The sequence below is a fragment of the Oryx dammah genome, unplaced genomic scaffold (assembly GCF_014754425.2).
Source record: "Oryx dammah isolate SB20612 unplaced genomic scaffold, SCBI_Odam_1.1 HiC_scaffold_20, whole genome shotgun sequence".
In the NCBI taxonomy this organism is placed as follows: domain Eukaryota; kingdom Metazoa; phylum Chordata; class Mammalia; order Artiodactyla; family Bovidae; genus Oryx; species Oryx dammah.
The window spans coordinates 67,224,588-67,247,385 of record NW_024070204.1 but is presented as its reverse complement, the minus strand read 5'-3'; the positions used below and the strand labels follow the sequence as shown (position 1 = coordinate 67,247,385).

At 48.6% G+C, this 22,798-nt stretch overlaps 1 protein-coding gene across 1 annotated transcript in view; it reads right to left on the bottom strand.

The window, feature by feature from the left end:
• Positions 1 to 22,798, bottom strand: part of STK10 (serine/threonine kinase 10) — a 128,583-nt gene that overhangs the window by 91,091 nt on the left and 14,694 nt on the right. The window contains exon 2 of the mRNA XM_040262752.1: positions 9,095 to 9,259. Within this exon, the coding sequence (XP_040118686.1) occupies positions 9,095 to 9,259 (165 nt within the window). The remainder of the gene's footprint in view (positions 1 to 9,094; positions 9,260 to 22,798) is intronic.

The window sequence follows — 22,798 nt, the reverse complement described above, 5'->3', positions numbered from 1 at the left end:
CGTGTCCGACTATTATGACCCCATGGACTGTAACCCGCCAGGCTCCTCCGTCCATGGGCTTCTCCAGGCAAGGATACTGGAGTGGGTAGCAATTCCCTTCTCCAGGGGATCTTCCTGACCCAGGAATCTAACCCAGGTCTCCAGCACTGCAGGCAGATTCTTTACCATCTAAGCCACCAGGGATAGAGGCAGAGACAGAGCTAAGCACCCTACAACAAACAGGGCAGCTCCCCTACACAGAAAATGATCCAAACCCTGACGCAGACCAGACAGAGTCCGAAAGGCCTGGAAGTTCCTCTGGGGAACATGGGAGTGTTCCCCAGACAGGAGTGGTGCGAAGCTTGCCCCTCCAGCTTGGGGCAGCTGCTGTTTTCTCTGTGGTTCCATTAGATTTCAACAGAGGGCTCTACAGCTAAAGATGCCACGAAAGCACAGGTGGGGACGATGCAAGTTGAGACATGAGCTGGGGGACCAAGACCACTGGCCCCCAGGTGGTGGCCTCCAGGGAGAGGTGGGTCCACACCCAGTCTCTGTCCTGCAAGTGTTTCTGGACAAGCTGGGCCACCTCAGTCCTAAGAGGACCACCCCAACCTCTGGCCTTTCAGGCTTGGCAGATCCAAATGCACCAGCCAAAACAGTGCCCTGGCCTGGGGCGTGTCCCCACGTGGAGGTCCTGAGACTGGGGCACCGCACGGCCCTGGGGAAGAAGAGTCTCTCCCCTGCTCACCCTCCCTTCTGAGCCCAGTCGCTGCCGGGCACCGAGGAGGCCCACGGTGACAGCATCCCTTCTAACGTGGAGTGCAGGCCCAGGGTGGAGGGCTTCGGCAGGCAAAGGGATTGGGCCAGAATGGAGCAAACTGGTTTATTTTCCTTTATTTCTATTTATGGCAAGTGGGCCCTAGTTTTCCATTTAGGGTAATGAGATGAAAGTTTCTTTTTCAATAAATATATTTAACTTCTAAGAAGTGAGTCACCTTAAACAAATACTAACTATTCCAGAGGTAGCACAATGAATGAGGTTTAGGAGAGGCAGCCCTACCAAGAGTGTTACTACAGCTCTTTAAGTCTGAGAATGACAAGGCCATCCCTGGGGGAGGTGGGGTGGGGAAATCCAGGAAGGCTCCCCGACTGTGGAGGCCTTCCATGCTAAGCAAGAGTCACTGTTTTGTTTGGTGGTCAGCAAGGAGATTCCTGGGCTGATAAACTTGTGCAAAACTTTCTGCCCAGACAAAATAACTTGACCTGTGCCAGGTCTCCAGGAGTGGAGGCCAGCCCTGCTGTGGGTGCACGAAAGGCCTTTCCTCACCCTATGCAGACTTCATCACCCACCCTGACATCACTTTTCATCCTGTTGGCCAGTGGCATGATCACAGCAAAGCCTCTGCAAGGTTCACTGAGTAAAAAGCAGAAAAGGCAGAAGAGAAGAGGCTTCCAGAAACCCAGTATGAGGACATAGTGGGAATGGAAAGGAAGAACTGTGAGAGGAGGGGAGAGAGAGTCACTGGCATTAACTAAGCATCCACTCTGGGCCAGACTCTGCTGCCTGTGCCCAACCTGCACACCTCACGTAATCCTTACAATGGGCTAGGTTTTGTTATCATCATTTCCAGTTTAGCGGTAAAGAGCTAGGACTCAGTGGTCAGCTAAGATCTCAGTGGTACTACGAGCCAGGACTGGTCCCCACTTCCTCCACCGCGGGGCAGGGAAGAGGACAATGCACGCAACACACACACAGAAGAATCAGCCAGTGAAGACTCAGACTAATTAATCCCACTAGCGGCTGAGGAAGAGGGCAGACCTGGCCTGCCTGAAACCGCCACCCCACCGAGGTCTCCCGACACCCACAGTAAGACCACAACCCCGACCTAGCTGTCCTCATCTCCTAGCATCCCACCCCAACCCAGGCACACTGGCCCCTCGGCCCCTCTGAACGTGATAAGCACACTCTCACCTCGGGGGCCCTTGCTGACCCCTGGATCCTCCCTCAGCTGGGTCCTTCTCGGACAGGCCTCCCGCTGACCATGCATGAAAGGCGGCTTGCCCTGTTCCAAGTCACACCTCTGATTTCATATCCATCATGGTCCTTATGGTTACCTGAATTATGTGTTTATGCGCTTATTGGCTGACTTCCTCACCAGACTGTAAGCTCCTTGAGCACAAGAACTGTATCTCTTGTTCACCACTGAATCCCCAGCCCACAGAACAGGGCCTGGCACACAGCAGGGGCTCAGCAATGTGCTCAAGGCCAGAGAGAATCTGGTCTCCTTTCACGTGGGTCTCTGCCTCTCCTCCTTTGCCATCTTCCAGCCACAACTTTTGTCTGGACCTTTACAGGCTCCACTGGGTCCTGTCTCAGGGCCTCTGAGAATACTTCCTAGTCTCTCTAGCTGGAAATTTCTGCTCTCTAAATTTCTGCAGGTGTGCCCTGCAGCCTGTCTTTGGGGCCTCAGCTAAAAGGTCACCTTGTGAGAAAGGCCTTCCTTAACTATCCTGTTTGAAGCCTCTGCCCCTGACCTGCCTGCCCCCCTCCCACCAAGAACTTCCATCACATTTCCCAGTCTATTTTTCTTTCACGCACTTCTCACTTGCTGAAGTCCTCTCGTTTACTTCTTTATCTGCTTCCATACTGTCTGCTTCTACCGCTGGACTCTGAGCCCAGTGAGGCCAGGGATCTGGCTGGGCTTGATCATTTCCGTATCCTCCGGTGGGGGGATCAGGACTGGGCACAAGGAAGGAATTCAACAGACACTTGTTTACATGAATAAATGGAGAACCCTGTGATCTGACAGGGCTGCAGGCTTAATTCCTCCAAGATGACCCAAGCTTCTAGAGACAAGAGCCAGAGTCCCATGGTGAACAGATCTGCTGTCCTGTAGAAAGGCTGAGGGAAACCCAGGCTCAGAAACCAATCAGGAGCTTTCAGAATCGTCACAGCTTGCCATGCAGGACTTCGCAGCCACCTTCACTTCCTGGCCAGATTCTGCACAGGAAAAGCTTCCACCCTGCAAGCGACTGAAAGCTAGAGAATTGTTTCAGCCAAAAACAAGGGCACCATCGCCCCGAGGCTACGCTCTGTGGGCTGCAGGGACTCTACTGCCTTCACTGTCCCTAGGGCCGACCCCGCAAGGGGAGAGGTGCCCCGGGACCTCCACTCCTGCCTCTGCTCTGGATCAGCACTGCAGGAGCATGAAGACAGGGTCCTGCCTACCAGAGGAGGGAGATACCAGGACTGGCCATCAGCACTGAAATGCTGAGCGACCACAGAGGAGCAGAGAGAAGAGGAGGAGGAGGTGCGCTCCACCGAGAGGTGCCTGGGAGAACCTAAAAGGCCTCAGTGTGGAAGGAAAGGTCCTGCTGACTCTGCAGATGGCACTGCGGAGGGCTGCCTGGAGGAAGGCACTAGATGCAAAGACCTGGAGGTGCCACCTACAAGTAGCCTGAACAGCTGCAGAGGGAGGCCTGGGAAGATGCTGGCAGACAGACTATAATTAGCCTACGTTCCAGGTAATGGGTTTGGAATATATTCTGGAGAGCTGTGGAAGGGCTTTTCAAAGGGCAGTGTGACATGAGCAGGGTCTCTCATCCACAGTATCTGATGTCTGTATGTCTGGCCTTGTAACTAATTCATTGTGTGACTTTAGCTGAAATTCCAACTTTGGCCACCTGATTTGAAGAACTGACTCACTGGAAAAGACGGTGATGCTGGGAAAGATTGAAGGTGGGATGAGAAGGGGATGAGAGGATGAGATGGTTGGATGGCATCACCAACTCAATGGACATGAGTTTGAGTAAGCTCTGGGAGTTGGTGATGGACAGGGAAGCGTGACGTGCTGCAGTCCATGGGGTCGCAAAGCGTTGGACTAACCAAGACCCTCTCTGGTGCGCAGTTGTCTCATTTTTCAAATGAGACATTGGCTGCGTGACACCCAGCTGTAGCATTCCGTGGCTTAGTCCACACAACACTCATCTGAATCCAGGGGTGCACCAGAGCCAGCTTTCACTGGCTTGTGAGGACTGTGCTAAATTTTCAGGAATTTTTGTAACCTAGTAATATAACCTATGTTTAAAATTAAGTTATGTAACCTTATTATTTTAAAAACTGTATTAAAGACAACAAAGGTGATAAACACTCAAAACGTATCAATTCTCTAATTATCTTAGCACATTCTACTGTTATCTCTACTCTTGAGGCTGTTTACATCTATCATATCTGTATGGCAGAAATAACTTCATCATGGAGTGGTCCTGCATCTCTGTAAGTGACATTTTGTTTTAGCTTGAAATTGACCACGGTGGGAATATTTACACCACAGACAGTGGCAGATGCTATCAACTAGGGCTCTTCTTCCCAGAGAGCTGACTGTTAAACATGTACCACAATGCCATTCTCACTCCCGTGTAGGAAAAGAGACCCAACCCTTGAAAGGCTTTCCCAGACATCAAAATCTGGTCATGGCAAGGGATGAGAACCGGGGAGGGGCAGTTATAAACCAAAGGAAATTCATGAGATCAGCCCAGGGTTTCCCGCACTCGCCTATCTGCGAGGCCTGGGTATACATCCAGAGCTGCACGGTCTACATCCGGAGCTGCACGGTATACACTGTCTAAGGCAACAGCCACTATGTGGCTCCTGAGCCAAAGAGAACCACACGTGGCTCTTCAGCACCTGAAACGTGGCTAGCATAGAACTGCATGATCAGTCTATTCCCTTTTAATTAATTTAAATTAAAAAAACTGATATTTGACTCTACTATTGGGATACATTTAAGAACTTTGTAACAACCTGGGGACATGAATCTGCTCTTTCATCCAGAAATTTCATGACATCTAAATACAGAGGAAACATTTCTGATAAAACTTCAGCTCCTAAATTGAGATGTACTGTAAGTGTGCAGCACATACTAGATTTGAAGACTTCAAAAACAACTAAAATACCTTATCAGTATTTTTTTATTGACTCCATGTCAGAATGATAATGTTTTATATACTAGGTTAAATAAATTATATTACTTTAATTAATTTCATCAGTTTATTTTTGCTTTAATGCAGTAATTAGAAATTTTTAAATTATACATATGGCTCATATTATATTTCTATTGGATAGTGCTAGTTTAGAATAACACTTGCACCATTTGTATTCAAAAGCAGAAGTGGTCATAAGAAACCATGAGAAGGGTTTTGCGAAGATTGAAAACTCTAGAAGAAAATGAGTCAGTCTTGTCAGATCACAGGTGGGGTGGTTTGGTCAGTGACCTCCACGCCACCGGGGAAAATTCTGTGCCGACTACCATGGCCAGGCAAGACACCCAGGATGTTGGGCAACAGTCAGTTTCTCATCCTAAAGCCCAGCCCCTGAAAGCAGACCCCAGGTCAAGGCTGATTTTGTCAAAGACACCCACACAGAACAGCTGGCTCCTGGAGCCACAGAGAGCACCTGAGCCTGGGCACAGGATGGGGCCCACAATCATCCCACAGAAGGAAACACCATAAAGCTGGTGCACCTTTCACCTAGTATTTGAGAATGAGACTCCTCTCTTCCACACTTCCGTCCATGCTGGCCTTCAGACTGCCCTTCCTTCTCTTACCCCTTGGAGAACTCCTCTGCATTCTTTAAGATCCAGTTCAAATGTTCCTTCCTCTAAACGTTTTTCTGACCAATGGTGCCCCCATCTCACATCCTTGGACTTCTGGCCTCATCCATTCTGACCATTTCCCAGTCAGCCTGGGTGCTCTCAATCTTGCCCGCTCAAACCTGATTTCTTTCTAAATGTGTGTCTCTCCCCCATGAGACTGCCACTGGGTCCCTACTGCCTTCAGCAATAGTTCTCAAACTTCAACAAGCATCAGAGTCACCTAGAAGGCTCCTTAAACAGATAGCAGGGCCCCTTCCCAGAGTTTCTGATTCAGCAGCTCTGAGCGGGGACCTAATATTCAGCATTTCTAACAAGGTCCGTGGTGCTGCTGCTGCTACTGGTCTGAAAGGCTGTACTTTGAGAACCGCTGATCTAAAAGACCAAGTGTAAACCGTCACCTTGGCATTCAAGGCCCTCCAGGACCCTGCCTCCAACGACCGCCCTCATTTTGTACGACACGCTGGTAGACCCACCAACCCTAGTATTCCCAGGATCACAGCTCTCCCACCTCTACTCCTCGGCCCAGTCTGACACTACTTGAAATCTTCCCGATCCACCCAGTTCCAGGGCCACCTTCCTTGATTTCACAATGAGAGATAACACCTTTAAAGGTCTACAAAGTAACAAATGTAGGCTGTAGGCGCAGCTACAGAAGAGGGGGATGAGAAATGATTTTGGCCACAGCAGCAGCCCTGGATAATAAAGTACCAGCCTAAAGTGACAACCTTGGGACAGAAAATTCTGGTGTATCTATCTGCCCAACTTCACCGCAGTCACTGTCCAGTTACAAACTGTCCTTTTCCTCCGTCGGTTTTCTAACTCGGCCACTTTCCAGCTGTGTGGCCTAGCAGGGGAGGCGGGAGACTGACTTAGCATCCTGCTTTCTCACTTTCATCCGTAAGATGAAGATAAAGCTACAGCCTCAAAGAATATGATTAAATGACATAATGCGAGTAAAATGCACAGCAAAAGGCCCAGCACACAGTAAGCCTTCAATAAATATTAGCTGTTGTTGGCATTATCTCTGGCCTTGGAAAAGTAATGAACTTGGTAAACAGCCACAAACAATAATGGGAACAGATGTATAGAAGATGTTTTCCTCAATGCATATGTCATTAGCAATCCAATGATGGCTGACTGGATGGAGAGCTGGATGGATAGATGGATGGGTGTGTGTGTTGTGGGTAGGTGGTGAAATGGAAAAACTCAATTGTATGATATCAAAATTAACTCTGTGAGGCCAGTATGGTGATAGATTTAAAAATCTTAAAAATTCTCCTAAAGAGATTCTCAAGCAAGAACATAAAAATTTAAAGATGTCCATCACAGAGTTGTTTATAACAGCAATAAAAAACAAAAGCAACAGCCTAACCGCTTAGTAGTCAGAAGATGGAATTCTATAGAAAAAGAAAAGACAAAGATGCAGGTGTTTCCCTAAAATATGAAAAGTTACTCTTAATAGATCTTAAACAAAAAGAGTAAGAGTGAAGTAGTAAGTCTGGTATAAGTTCATTTTAAAAAAAAAAAAACCTGTGTGTAGATATAGAAAAAGTCTAGAAAAATTTATTATATTATTAAAAATTATTATCTTTGGTATAAAGATTCAGATGACATTAATCTTTTGCTTTTCTGTATACTCTCATTTTTCTGATAACCATGTATTTAAATTTTTAATTTCTTAAAAGAATAAAAACTTTCTAAAAAGCAGCTCCGTGAATCAAGACAGAAGAAATGCATCGGTGTCAGCTGTGTGGCCATGAGCAAGGCGTCTGCCCTCTCTGTGCCTCTGTTGCCTCCTCTTTGGAAAAGGGTGACCAGTCTCCCTGCCTGGATCACCTTCCAAGGTGCCAGAGACAGTGAATGAGGAAGGGCTTTGAAATCTTCAGCTGATAGGCAGCTGATGGTGGTTTTATTGCCCCCATTGATAACAAGAAGACTCCCCACGGAGATGCTCAGAGAAGCAAAGAGAAGCTGGCCTCCGCTGACGGGCAACCAGTTTTAGTGGACAAAGGTATGGGCAGGGTAGATGGCCAAGTTTCTCATCCCCCTCGGACACTGGCTTTCCTCATTTCTCTGAAATGAGAGGGATGAACTTTGACAGTGGTTTCTAAACCACTCCTTTGGTTTTCTTAAATAACAGGATCCCTTTCTCAAATGAAACACAGATTTCCCCATTAAGCATCAGTAGCTCTGTTCCTAAAAAGCAGGCATTCTGACTCCAAGACTCAACTTGGTGTCTCTTTCTCATTATTTCAAATGGGGAAAAACTATAAAGCATGACATAGCAACTCAGACTGCCCAATAATTTCCTAAAATGTGTCTAACACATAATAACACTCTCCCTATACATGATAAATTATCATGATAGGAGGTCCAGTGCTTAAAACATTCCCTTCTGGGAATTCCCTGGTGGTCCAGTGGTTAAGACTCAGTACTGTCACTGCCATTGGCCCAGGTTTCATGCTTGATTGGGGAAGTAAGATCCCACAAGATATGCAACCAAAAAAAAAAAAAATTCCCTCCTGACCTCCAAATCATTACTGACAACCAGTAACTGTGCTGCCATGAACCTGGACTGCTCACGCAGATCTGGTTTACTCCCAAAGGCCCAGCCCCTCTGACACTTGCTCCCTTTGCAAACCACCTACCAGTAAGTCTGACAGTTTTCCCATTGCATCTATTAATTCATGAGATTACCTGCACATCATTTCGTTACAAATGTTCGGCTGAGTTTGGGAGACATAAATATGATGTTTGATGGGTACAATACTGGCTGCAAATGGGAGTATGGAAACATGTGCCTTCTAGGACGTCTGGGTTTTATAAACTGAGAGGCTAGAAGAATGTCAATGGGGGAGCCTTTCCACAGGGCAGGTTCTGAAAACCAGGGCAGCCCAGAATTCCTCCAAGGGGGATGCTGAGTCGGGAAGGCAGGGCTTTGACACACCTGCACTGTGCATCTTAAAATACGAGGTTGTAGCCAGAGAGTGGGGGCTATTACAGGGCCCCTTTAGTGCTGCCACTGAAAGGAAGCCCCCTGGACAGCTGCCACAGTGGCAGTGATGATGCCACCAGAACAAATAATAAAATAGCTCACACTCAGCGGGCTCTGACATGGGCCAGCTGTTCTTCCAAGCATGAATTAGCTCACTTCATCTCCAAAACAACTCAGTGCGCTAGGTACTGGCATCATCCCCATCTTACAGCTGGGGAAACTGAGGCAAGAAGAAGTTAGTAACTTGCCTACAGTTATCCAAGCATAGCTGTGATTTGAGGCCAGGCAGTAGAGCTTCTGAATTCCTTTCTGCTCTGTAGCGCTACACTCAGCCCGGAAGTGGAGAGGCTCTGCAGAAAGGGGAGCACACTTCACCGTGTCCCCAAAGCAGAAGCGGAGAAAGAGCCGCGGCCCTCAGAACCGTGCAGGGCCCAGTGGTATCACCACGGGGCCGAGGCACCCTTACCCACAGCTTCCCATCATAGTAGTAGGCGCCCAGGAGCTTCACGATGTAGGGGTGGTCGCAGGTGGCCAGGATCTCGATCTCCACGATGTAATCTTCCAGCTCCTCCTCGCTGTTGGTCTCGATTACTTTGGCCGCGGCCAAGGCACCCGTCTCCTTGTTCTTGGCCTGAAAAGCAGAGACACGGAAGGTCAGCAGGCCTGGTCGGCAGGAAGCCGGCCCCTGGGGCTGGCTCAGAGAGGCCGCGTCGGGGGGACACAGGCCGGATGTCCAGATGCAAATAAGGGGCCGCAGCAGAAGGTCCGCTGCTCTGAACAATGGCCAGCGCTCTCTCGTGATGTCAGCACAGGGGCATGTGAGACAGTAGTCTGTGGTTAGTAACAAAGACTTTAAGTACAAGACACCTGTGCTATGGGATAAATAAGAATACAAGAACAGCAGAGATCTACAAACAGCCTGGAAAGATTCCTGGCTGTTCTGTAAAAGACCCACGTCACTGAAAAATAAAAAGTGGTACGATGCTTTTTATATTAAAAAAAAATGGAAAATTACTTTTTCATAAATGCTTACACATGAAATGTAAATGCATGGAAAACTCTGGAAAAATACTGCCTGACAGCAGGCTGGGGAGGAGACTGAAATGGGGACAGAGACAAAGGACACTTTTACTCTCCCTGTATTGCTTTAAAGTGTTAAAAGAATGTTTTGAGCATTTATTTGCATTATGTCACATATATTAAAAGCAAAATTAAAAGAGTTTTTCATAGATGCACTTCACCTGGTTCTAACAAAGGTTTCTTATTTGATGAAAAAGAGAGTGAGAGAACTTCACATCTACAAGGATAGATATAATTCTCTAAAAATGGAAAATAAGTGTTGAGGGCGTGGAAAAACTGGTACCTCTGTGCACTGCTAGTGGGCAGAAAAGCAGTACAGCTGCTGTGGAAAAGAGCTTGGCGGTTTCTCAAAAGGTTAAACATAGAACTACCATACGGCCCAGCAGTTCCACTCCGAGGCATATCTGCAAAAGACCTGCAAGCAGGAATTTGAGCAGTCTCTGTACACCAATGTTCACAGCAGCGCTATTCACAAGAGCCAAATGGTGGCAACAACCCAAGTGTCCATCAGCAGATGAATGAAGTGACAAAACAGGGCACAGACAGTCCTCCTGGATCCTAAGTTCCACATCCTCAGAGTCAACCAACTGAAGATCAAAAATATTCAGGAAAAAAACTCAGAAAGTTCCAAAAAGCAAAGCTTGAATTTGCCACGTGCCTGGCAACTATTTACATATCATCTACATCATATTTACAACTATTTACATAGCATTTACATAGACTTCGGTATTAAATGTAACCTACAGATGTTTAAAATATACAGAAGGATGTGCACAGCTTATATGGAAATACTACGATGGGCTTGATAAAGGACAGAAATGGTAGGGACCTAACAGAAGCAGGAGATATTAAGAAGAGGTGGCAAGAATACACAGAAGAACCGTACAAAAAAGATCTTCATGACGCAGATAATCACGATGGTGTGATCACTCACCTAGAGCCAGACATCCTGGAATGTGAAGTCATGTGGGCCTTAGAAAGCATCACTACGAACAAAGCTAGTGGAGGTGATGGCATTCCAGTTGAGCTATTTCAAATCCTGAAAGATGATGCTGTGAAAGTGCTTCACTCAATATGACAGCAAATTTGGAAAACTCAGCAGTGGCCACAGGACTGGAAAAGGTGTTTTCATTCCAATCCCAAAGAAAAGCAATGCCAAAGAGTGCTCAAACTACCTCACAATTGCACTCATCTCACATGCTAGTAAAGTACTGCTCAAAATTCTCCAAGCCAGGCTTCAGCAATATGTGAACCGTGAACTTCCAGATGTTCAAGCTAGTTTTAGAAAAGGCAGAAGAACCAGAGATCAAATTGCCAAAATCCACTGGATCATGGAAAAAGCAAGAGAGTTCCAGAAAAACATATATTTCTGCTATATTGACTATTCCAAAGCCTTTGACTGTGTGGATCACAATAAACTGTGGAAAATTCTGAAAGAGATGGGAATACCAGACCACCTGACCTGCCTCTTGAGAAATCTGTATGCAGGTCAGGAAGCAACAGTTAGAACTGGACATGGAACAACAGACTGGTTCCAAATAGGAAAAGGAGTATGTCAAGGCTGTATATTGTCACTCTGCTTATTTAACTTATATGCAGAGTACACCATGAGAAATGCTGGGCTGGAGGAAGCACAAGCTGGAATTAAGATTGCCGGGAAAAATATCAATAACCTCAGATATGCAGATGACACCACTCTTATGGCAGAAAGCAAAGAAGAACTAAGGAGCCTCTTGATGAAAGTGAAAGAGGAGAGTGAAAAAGTTGGCTTAAAGCTCAACATTCAGAAAACAAAGATGGTGGCATCTGGTCCCATCACTTCATGGGAAATAGATGGGGAAACAGTGGAAACAGTGTCAGACTTTATTTTGGGGGGCTCCAAAATCACTGCAGATGGTGACTGCAGCCATGAAATTAAAAGACGCTTACTCCTTGGAAGGAAAGTTATGACCAACCTAGATATCATATTGAAAAGCAGAGACAGTACTTTGCCAACAAAGGTCCATCTAGTCAAGGCTATGGTTTTTCCAGTGGTCATGTATGGATGTGAGAGTTGGACTGTGAAGAAAGCTGAGTGCCAAAGAATTGATGCTTTTGAACTGTGGTTTTGGAGAAGACTCTTGAGAGTCCCTTGGACTGCAAGGAGATCCAACCAGTCCATTCTGAAGGAGATCAGCCCTGGGATTTCTTTGGAAGGAATGATGCTAAAGCTGAAACTCCAGTACTTTGGCCACCTCATGCGAAGAGTTGACTCATTGGAAAAGACTCTGATGCTGGGAGGGATTGGGGGCAGGAGAAGGGGACGACCGAGGATGAGATGGCTGGATGGCATCACGGACTCGATGGACGTGAGTCTGAGTGAACTCTGGGAGTTGGTGATGGACAGGGAGGCCTGGCGTGCTGCGATTCATGCGGTCGCAAAGAGTCGGACACGACTGAGCAACTGAACTGAACTGAACTGAACGTCATTGATATAAAAGACTTAACCCCCACGGATTTTGGTATCTGCGGGGTTGTCCCAGAACCAGTCTTCCTGGGAGGATGATTTACACATTCAATGGAGTACTGTTTAGTCTTAAAAAGGAAGGAAATTCTGGCACAAGCTACAACATGGATGAATCTGGAGGACATTATGCTAAGTTAGAAATAATACAGTCACAAAAGGACAAATATCGCATAATTCCACATAAATGAGGTACCTAGAACAGTCAATAAACTACTTTCATAGAGAAAGAAAGTAGAATAGAGGCTGCCAGGGACTGGTTACCAGCAGGAGTGAGGAGTTGTTTAGTGGGTACAGAGTTTCTGTTGGGATGAGGCACAAGTTCTAGAAATGGATAGAGGGGAAGGCGGCACACACACTGTGAGCAGACCTAACCCCAGTGAACTGTACAGCTAGAATCGGCTAAGATAGTCTATTTTATGCTCTGCATATTTAACCACAGTTAAAACTGGCAGTGAGAGAGAAATAACCGTGTAAGTAGTGCAAGCGATTTCACCCACAGTGAGCTAGTGCCCAGAAGGGGCAGAGCCCAACCGATCCCCGGAAGCCCTGGGGTGGGGGGCACTTCTGGGAGCGCCCACCCACTGTGCCTCTGGTCAGGGGAAAGGGGTCCCCCAGTGAGAGAGAGCACACTGTCCTTCAACACAGGCCTAAAAGCCAGCGCTCGTCTGCAGCCTTTGAACAGCAGTCTGCTGGAAAGTGCATGGAAAACGGGCCACCCTAGACTTCACACCTCGGTGCTGCTCCGAGGACATGCCACACAGCACAGCACGTGCCTAACAGGACAGCTCCACCACGTGAGCCGATGGAAACGCTGACAGCTGCGCCACCCAGCACCCTGCGGATGACGACGGGCACTCACGTCACCTCACACGGTAACCCACTCTACGAACTAGAGAGAGGGACAAGGCTGGAACCAGAGAGGCAGTCCCAGAATCTGAACCTAGGTCCTCTAACTTTCAGCATTCTGGCACTGCACACTACTCTCCAAGGTCCCCCATCACCCCCAGAACTCAGAAGCCTCTGAGACCAGAGGCCCTGCCCACGGTACCAGTGATGCACACACATCCACCCCCGCCCCGGCCCCAAGCAGCTCAGCAGCCAGTGGGGGAGACCCATCTCTGCTGCCAGCGGTGAGACAGTGTGCCTAGGGGGTGGCATGGAAACTGGGAGGAAGGAAGTGATGCCAATAGGCAACTTTTTCGCTCATTTGTAAATTTATTCTCAGTTTAGGTAAACGTTTCCATTAACTGAGCCACCAAGTCCGCAGGTTCCACACAGTGACAATAACGCTTTGACATTTCTCAAGGGCCCGCTCGATGTGGGACCCTTGTCTACACTTCGACACGTGGTCACTCACGTACCTCCTCAAGCATCCTGCCAGGCAGGTGCAACTGTTACCTCCGATGGGGAGACTGAGGCAGAGCCCCAGCAACTCGGGTGACGGGGCTGAACGGGAACACAGGCAGCCCCGCTCCCGGATCTGCACCCCTGGTGGCCACGTGGTCTAGGGAACCTTCCACGTCTGGCCCAGGAGCTCAGTTCAGGGAACGGACTTTCGTGTGGGGCCATTTCCTGATGCCATCGTCCATCCTAGACATCACCCTGCTCACCCGGCCCTCCCTGGGTCAGGTCCTCCCCCCGAACTCAGTTTTGAAAACTTGCTTGGAACGCCTTAGAAATTCATCAATTAAGTAATCAGGCACTCTCTCTCTCTCTCAACAATTAAGCAATCAGGCGCTCGCTCTCTCTCTCTCTCTCTCTCTCACACACACACACACACACACACACTTAACTGAGGATGTGCCTGCCCTTTCATTTCTTGTAAAGCTGACTTTTTCTGCCCCACTAGAAGACCATCAACGCATTCTTTCACAGTACAGCACTCACACTCCTCCTCCTGTCCAGATCCAGAAGCAAAGCTAAGGCCCACTCTGCTCATTTACAGAAAAGACAGTAGAGGGCTTAGCAAGCAGCTACAGCAAGAGCCAGGTGACCGAGGCAACCCCTGTGGCCACGCCCTCCTAGGCCTCTGCCGCAGCAGCACAGGGAGAGCTAAGCTAGCAAAGGCTGCCTTCACTTACCCATCTTTCACTCCTGAGAGCTGGTGAAGGAGGCTACAGTCACCTTTTCCCAGGTTTCCTTTAAAGGACTCTTCTCTCCTGCAGGTAGAAGAGGCCCAGGCAGGGGCTGTTTTCCAGAAGAGCATTAAACGTGTCCTGCACTCCACCCTGAAAGGCAGCACTGACCGCAGGGTCCAGCCTCAGGCAGGGCACCAACATCAACACTGAGGAACGCCCGCCCCAGCACCTCTCTCTGATTTCACGGAGACCCGGAGCCTGCCAGGATGGGCTGCCAACAGTCATGGCACATGAAGTGACCTGGCCAAATTAAATGCTCTAATAGCCTGATTAAGCCAGTGTCAACTGAAAAAAATGCACAATGTGAGGGTTGTGAGCTAAGGTTTATCTGGGGCAAAATGAGGACTATAGCCCGGGAGACAGCATTTCAGACAGCCCTGAAAGACTGCTCCAAAGAGGCCGGGGGAAGGTCAGTATGTATGTAATTTTGGTGAAAGAGGAGTACGTGCAATCAAGCACATAGTTCTGGCAGAAGATCTCTGCTAGTCACGAAAAACTGACATCACCATGAAAGATTCTAGTGCTTTTCTAGATATGAGAAGATGCAAGACTCTACTCATAAAATTGTCTCTGGAAACATCGACCTGAAGACCTGTTCTGCCAGTTGTTTCCAGTGCACAGAGGGCCTGGTTTCTGATCTCCACTCTCGACTCCCTTCAGGGGATGCTGAAGGTCAGCAGCTCATAATCAAATCCTCATAGAGGCAGATGGCAAGTAGGTGGCAGCAGCAGTCTGTCACCTGAAGACCACAGAGGAGTAATAATCGCTGATAATAAACCAGCTAACACTGTCTGAGCACTCACTGTGTGCTGCGACAGGCCTTAAATAGAATTTCTCACTTCATCCTCAATGCAGCCCTTCGAGACAAATACCAGCATTCCCGATTTACAGACGAGGAAACAGACTCAGAGAGTCACAGTAAACGCCTCGGGTCACACAGCAGGTGGAGGGTGAAGGGTGAATCCAAATTCCAGCCTGCCTATCTCAAACAGCCTGAGCTCTGCATCAGCTCTCAGCATGCCTGTCCTGGCAAGGGCCCCGCGTTCCCTGCGCCACCTCCCTTTGCCAAAGATAAACGACAACCACAGCCAATAGCAACCACTCACTGCCAGAGTGCTTGGTAGCTGCGGAGGACTAGAGAGCCAGGATTTAACCTGTTCAGGAGTGAGGTATCAGCCATCACGCCCATTTCCCAGATGAGCACACTGAAGCTCAGAGAGATATCCCACCCAGGACTGGGAGCTGCAGTGGTCTTCTTCCAGTTCAGTGTTCTTTACTACACCAGGCTGGTGGGGATCAGCTTATTCCCCATTCACTCATTCAAGCATCATTTATGGAGTGCCTGTTATTGTGAGGCACTTTTCCAGGGAAGAATTTCTTCCTAAAGGTTGGAATTATTGCCTTCCCATAACATAATTCACCCTTCCCTGATCTTCCTTCAGAGGAACCAACCCACTCTCATCCTCAGTCCCCATGCTGTAATGCGGCTGATCCCACCACCATATCTAGAAGCAGGTAGATGATTTACGCCATCCAGTCAGTACACTGCATTCCGTCTTACCACAGTGATTGGTTCAAGGACAGACATGTGATCAAGTCGGCCAATGAAATGCAATCTCAGAAGACTGCTCTGAGCTCTCTTTCACTGCTAGCCTCTGGCACTGCCTACCACAGTCAAGCTGCCAGGTCATCATGCTCCCAAGGGGAGCCTGAAAGCAAAACTAACTCCAAAGCAGCAGAGCTTAGAGAGGGCCCAAGAAGACACGGGGCCCTCATTAATCCCCCCAGTTAATGTTTACAAGAGCATCGTATTATGAAGAGCCTCTTTTGGGAATTCCATGGTGGTCCAGTGGTTGAGACTTTACCTTCTAATGCAAGGAGTACGGGTTCAATCCCTGGTCAGGGAACTAAGATCCCACACACTTCTTGGCCAAGAAACCAAAACATAAAACAACAATATCATAACAAATTCAATAAAAACAATTTTTTTAAAAAAGAGAGCCTCTTTTTTCTTTCAGCAAAAATTGTTATTTTTAATCAGCCAAATAGGGTGAACAAGTATAATTGTCACCTTTTTTGTTAAGCAGTAGGAAAAAAGATACTTTGTAAACTCTTTCACCTAGAAAGAATTAAAGTATTCAAATATGCTGAGATACTAGCTATGTATATGGGAGAAGGCGATGGCACCCTACTCCAGTACTCTTGCCTGGAAAATCCCATGGGCGGAGGAGCCTGGTAGGCTGCAGTCCATGGGGTCACGAAGACACGACTAAGCGACTTCACTTTCACTTTTCATTCTCATGCATTGGAGAAGACAATGGCAACCCACTCCAGTGTTCTTGCCTGGAGAATCCCAGGGACGGGGGAGCCTGGTGGGCTGCCTTCTACGGGGTCGCACAGAATCGGACACGACTGAAGTGACTTAGCAGCAGCAGCAGCTATGTATATATATACATAGACATATACCATAAATGTGTACATATTAAATAATGCATAACATAGGATAAATGCATATAATAAAATACCTAACATTAAAACTATCCTGAATGTGATTTATTCCTTGACATTTCAAAATGCATTTCTGAACTGTGTGGCTCCTTTTGGTGGACATTAGGGCCATTATTTATCATTGCATTGTGATTAAGTATGTTCGGGTTCACAAAACTTGTAGAGAACACAGTGACGGACATTCAGGTTTACTAGTCAGTGAAGAAGACACAGTGACTGCCCTTAAGTTCTAACATGAGGTTATAGGATGGAGCAGATGAAAGCAGCTCGGCTTCTCTTGGTCTGGAACTTGAGAATATGTACGTCTATAAGAGCCTCATTTTACATATGCAAGAAAACTGATGCCCGGAGAGGTGAAGTCACTTGCTCAAAGTCACAGAACAGGTAAAACAGCAGGGCTGAAAGTTAAATAGAAACCCATGTGACTTCAAAATCCATGTTCCTGACCATTTTGCCAGACGTTCCTGTAAATTCTGCAGTAGGAGAAAGGGGACATGATAGCCAAGCTCTCTCCAGAGTCTGATGTGAGGGCAGCTTGGGGAGTGGGTGGGTACTGGAAAGCTGAAGGTTGTCCACGTGGTTGGGACACAGTGGGAGTTGACGGACAAGAAGTCATATAAAGAACAAACGGCCATCTGTGGCCTCTGACGTCCGTCTCCCACCGACTGAAGCAAGACTGGGGTCCAGCGAAGGACGGACAGCAAGAGCCCCCACCCAGAGCTGCACTGCTGGCCAGCAGTGACTAGCGCCTCGCCCCACATCCTGAGAGCAGACACACAGTGGCCACTTGTGTTTCCCGCCCCGGCACCTCTCTGGGAACAATCCTCCCCCTTGTGCAGCTCGGGGCCCGGCCCCAAGGAGGCGGGAACCACCCTTCCAGCAGAAGCCCCGCCCAAGCCAAGGGGCCCAGCCAGGGGCTGAGGGCTTCCTGAAAGTCACCCACACAGCCACTGCCAGCTGGGGACGCCCCCGGGCCCTCCCTGCCCTCCTGGCTGCAGGCTGACCGCTGTGTCCCGCCCTCCCCCTCCTCCGGGGAAAGGACTGCTATCACAGAGCACAGGGACCAGAAAGAACATCAGTCGCCCCTCTCAAACCCCAGCGCCCAGTCCCCAGTCCGCAGCTGGGAAGCGGAGTTTGTGAAGGTTATGCAGTGAGCACAATGCAGGCTGCGGCGACTGTGCTATCTGCAGAAGCAAACAGTAAATGAGTACACACGAGCTGAAGGGCCTGACTGCTGGGGGGTGGGGGGCTCCTGTTCCCGGGGCGCAGCTCACTTCAGGCCTGGGAGCCCCTGGAGCTGCCTGGAAATGAATCCTAAAGCAGGGCAGCAGGGGGACTGGCCTGCATCCGTTTCCCCCTGAGGACTCACAGCACCAGTTGCTTTTGGGAACCACCTCTCTTTCACTCTTCATGGAAGAGATTCATGAGGGGCTGAGCCCACACAATCCTGGCACAGAGCCCAGCCCAGCCACTCAGTCACACCCAGTGGCAGGCCAAGAGGGTTGTACCCAAGTGGTCTTTTGTGTGTGTTTTTTTAAATTTTTTGCTAAACTTATCACCAAATACATCTTTTTTTCTTTCTCTTGGGTTAGTAGACTGTAAGATGGGAAGGCTAAAGGGTCTTGCAGCCCATCTTGCCACCCCTTTGGAGAGGCTGCCTGAGGATGAGGCCAAGACCAGGGAGGCCACAATGGAGGAAGACATACGCTGAGGGTCTGTGGGACACCTGGAGCCAGCCGACCCTGAAGCAGGCCCTGCCCTTAGACTCCCTTTTGGATGACTGTCTTTTGCCACCAAAAAAGAAATGAGCCCCCCAAATCTGGGGTTGTTCTAGCAGACAGTAGACACCTATGAAAATACTTCACCATGCAACACTTGTGTAATGAGAACTACCTTCACTCCCAACGGCACCATGATCTAAAAAGTGACCTTTACTGAGGCTTCTCAGAGGACCTGATGGATAAAATGGAATCAGCAACCCAGATGGGAAATGCAGTTACTAACAGGCTCCAGGCAAACAGATTCTTCCGCCACAAGACTCTTCCTCCCCAAAAGCAGAGAAAGTCACATTACACTTTTAAATTAACAAGGAAGGAAAAATGACAACCTCCAATGCTGGTAAGCAAACAAATGGTAAAATAGGTAAATTCATTACTGACGAGAATATAGACAGATTCAATTTCATAAAGATCAAAATTGGCAACAGATTTCCAGAGCCTAGAAAATACCTTTTAAGCCTATTAGCACTCACTCCTGAGAATGTAAGGCCAGGAAATAATTCCAAAAAAGACAAGAGAAAACGTGTACTAGGATCAAATTCACATTAGCTCAGAATAATGGCAAACAAAGTGGTTCAGTTCAGTCACTCAGTCGTGTCCGACTCTTTGCGACCCCATGAATCGCAGCACACCAGGCCTCCCTGTCCATCACCATCTCCCAGAGTTCACTCAGACTCACGTCCATCGAGTCAGTGATGCCATCCAGCCATCTCATCCTTGGTCGTTCCCTTCTCTTCCTGCCCCCAATCCCTCCCAGCATCAGAGTCTTTTCCAATGAGTCAGTTCTTTGCATGAGGTGGCCAAAGTACCGGAGTTTCAGCTTTAGCATCATTCCTTCCAAAGAAATCCCAGAATGGACTGGTTGGATCTCCTTGCAGTCCAAGGGACTCTCAAGAGTCTTCTCCAACACCACAGTTCAAAAGCATCAATTCTCTGGCGCTTAGCCTTCTTCACAGTCCAACTCTCACATCCACACATGACCACTGGAAAACCATAGCCTTGACTAGACGGACCTTAGTCGGAAAAGTAATGTCTCTGCTTTTGAATATACTATCTAGGTTGGTCATAACTTTTCTTCCAAGGAGTAAGCGTCTTTTAATTTTATGGCTGCAATCACCATCTGCAGTGATTTTGGAGCCCAAAAAGATAAAGTCTGACACTGTTTCCACTGTTTTCCCATCTATTTCCCATGAAGTGATGGGACCAGATGCCACCATCTTTGTTTTCTGAATGTTGAGCTTTAAGCCAACTTTTTCACTCTCCTCTTTCACTTTCATTAAGAGGCATTTTAGCTCCTCTTCACTTTCTGCCATAAGAGTGGTGTCATCTGCATATCTGAGGTGATTGATATTTCTCCTGGCAATCTTGATTCTAGCTTGTGCTTCTTCCAGCCCAGCATTTCTCATGATGTACTCTGCATATAAGTTAAATAAGCAGGGTGACAATATACAGCCTTGACGTACTCCTTTTCCTATTTGGAACCAGTCTGTTGTTCCATGTCCAGTTCTAACTGTTGCTTCCTGACCTGCATACAGATTTCTCAAGAGGCAGGTTAGATGGTCTGGTATTCCCATCTCTTTCAGAATTTTCCACAGTTTATTGTGATCCACACAGTGGGAATAACCTAAATATTCAACCCAAGGATGACTGCTAAATCAACTTAGTGGGATATTAAGCAATCCTTTAAAATGATAAATAGGAAAAGAATATAGTAATAAGAAAAAGACAATTGAGCCATAATAATAAGTAAATGAAGCTGGATGATAAAATTATAGCTAAGCTATAACTGAATCTGCCTGCAATGCGAGAGACCCAGGTTCGATTCCCTGAAGAAGGGAATGGCAAACTACTCCAGTGTTCTTGCCTGGAGAATGCCATAGACAGAGGAGCCTGGCAGGCTACAGCCCATGGGGTAGCAAAGAGTTGGACACAACTGAGCGATTAACACTCTAAACACTTCACTTTCTGGACAAGGAGGTTCTGAAACACAGATTAAGGAATCCAAGTGGTTTCTAAAGGTGATTTTCACTCAATGGACATCTAGCAATCAGCCACAGGGGTCTTGGTGATGGGGTTGAGGCACAGAAAGTGGCCCTTTCATCCAGAACTTGCTTTAAAAGCACCTGTCCTCTCAGGAACCCCCCGTAACTGCACTATCCAGTATGGTAGCTACGAGCCTCAGGTGCCTATTCAAGTTACCTGAATTAAATGAAACTGAAAATGTAGTTTCCCAGTTAACATTAACTCCAGTGGATAGCGGCTACCATACTGAATAGAGCAGATACAGAACAGTCTCATCACTGCACAAAAGGCTTGAGTGCAGAGAGCGGGTAGAAGAACCTTGGGTGGGGATCAGCTGTGAGGTTGCCTAGCAACCTGGCTGGGCGGCAGGCGTGAGGAAAGGCTCGCAGCTGACCTGTCAGATGAGCAGCCGCGGCCAGCGGGTCAGAGCCAAAGAAGGAGCAGTCAAGGCGGAAGGTCTCTGTTTCCCTCGTCCCCCTGGCTGACTCTGGACACCGAGCCAGGCCTGTGTCCAGAGAGGCTGAGGCCACTGGAGCCAAGGAGGGGCTGGTCGCGCCCCACAGTATCCAGCTGGGCTGTCCCTGCCTGCACACAGTCAATCTGCATGGTGACAACGGTCACCAATCGTGGGGAAACCTTCAACTCTCAATTAACGAAGGAGGAAGTTGGGCCCCGGAGGAAAGCAGGGTCACAGTGAAACCCGCCATGTGTAAGGGAAGGGCTCAACATCAACTCGAGCAGGGTGGTCCGCGGGTCGCGGACAGGATGGGTGGCGGTCGTGGCCTTGGGCTCAGACGCTGGCAGGCATGAGCCGGGGGCAGAGTGGAGCCAAAGCGCCGCAGCCCCGCCTTCCCGAGGCTTGAGTCCTTGGGGGCCAAGATGCCAAAGGGCCTGCCGAGGCCTCTGATGGCCTCTTGAGGCAGGATAAGGAGTATCCCACCTTAGCCAGCACGGATGCACGAGAGCTGCAAAGCCCTGCCATCTCCTCCTGTTGAACAGGAAACAGGCCCAGGCAGGGAGGGTGACTTGGCCCAGGCCACACAGCTAGGAAGTGGCTGCCAGGACTCCACTCAGCTGCAGCCCTGCGCCTGGTGCGCTTTCCCCTCCAGAGGACAATCTCCAGGAGCTCCTGCCCAGCAGCTGTGTACACCAGTCTCTTTCTCCCGTCTCCCTCGCTGCCTTCTACCGGAGACCCTCTTAGGATGAACCCTCAATGGCTCCCTGCTGCCGATGCAATAAAGCCCAAATTCCGGGGCCTGGCGCCCCTGGCCCTGGTGATCTGCCCCTTCCACTCTTCCAGGACCCCATTGCTCCCCGGCAATCACCTCCTGCGACAGCCAGTGCCTGAGGCCCCCTACTTACCGGCCTTTCTTGATGCTCCTTCCTCCATGAGGAGTACCTTCGCCATACCCATGTTTAAGCACTCCACAAAGTCTAACTCAACCCCAGCCTGCTCCCTGAGACGTTCCCAGAACCCCAGCTCCCACCCTCTGCTAGAACTTCTTCACACCTTACTAGGGCGCTCATCACAGTTAACCTGGTGCCACTGTCCTTTTTCTATTTGGGCTCTTTGTTGCTGTGCATGGGCTTTCTCTGCTTCTGGTGAGTGGAGGTACTGTCTGGTTCCAGGGCCTCTCACTGCGGTGGCCTCTCTTGCTGCAGAGCACAGGCCCCAGAGCACGGGCTCAGCGGGCGTGGTGCACAGGCTTGTTGCTCTGGGGCCTGTGGGATCTTCCCGGACCAGGCATCAATCCTGTGTCCCCCGCATTGACAGGCGGAGTATTAACCACCATACCACCACCAAAGTCTTCCACAGTCCTTTGTGTTCACAGATTCTCTCTCTGACCTGACTGTGAGTCCTGAAAAGCTAAAACCCATCTCTACTTCGTCTTGTCCTATCCCACATAACCTGTTATAGAATAGCCAGTGGGTGGATGGGAACATGGGTGGTGGGTATATAAGCAGATGAGAGAATGGCTGGGCAGATGGCAAAGTGGATGGACAAATAGGAAGGGGGTGGGTGTTAAGGGCGTATACATAGATGTATAGAATACAGAATACTATACTGCGAATGGACGGATGGGTGGGGAAATGGGTAGGAGGGAGAGTGTATGAAAGGATGGGTGTGTGGGAGGATG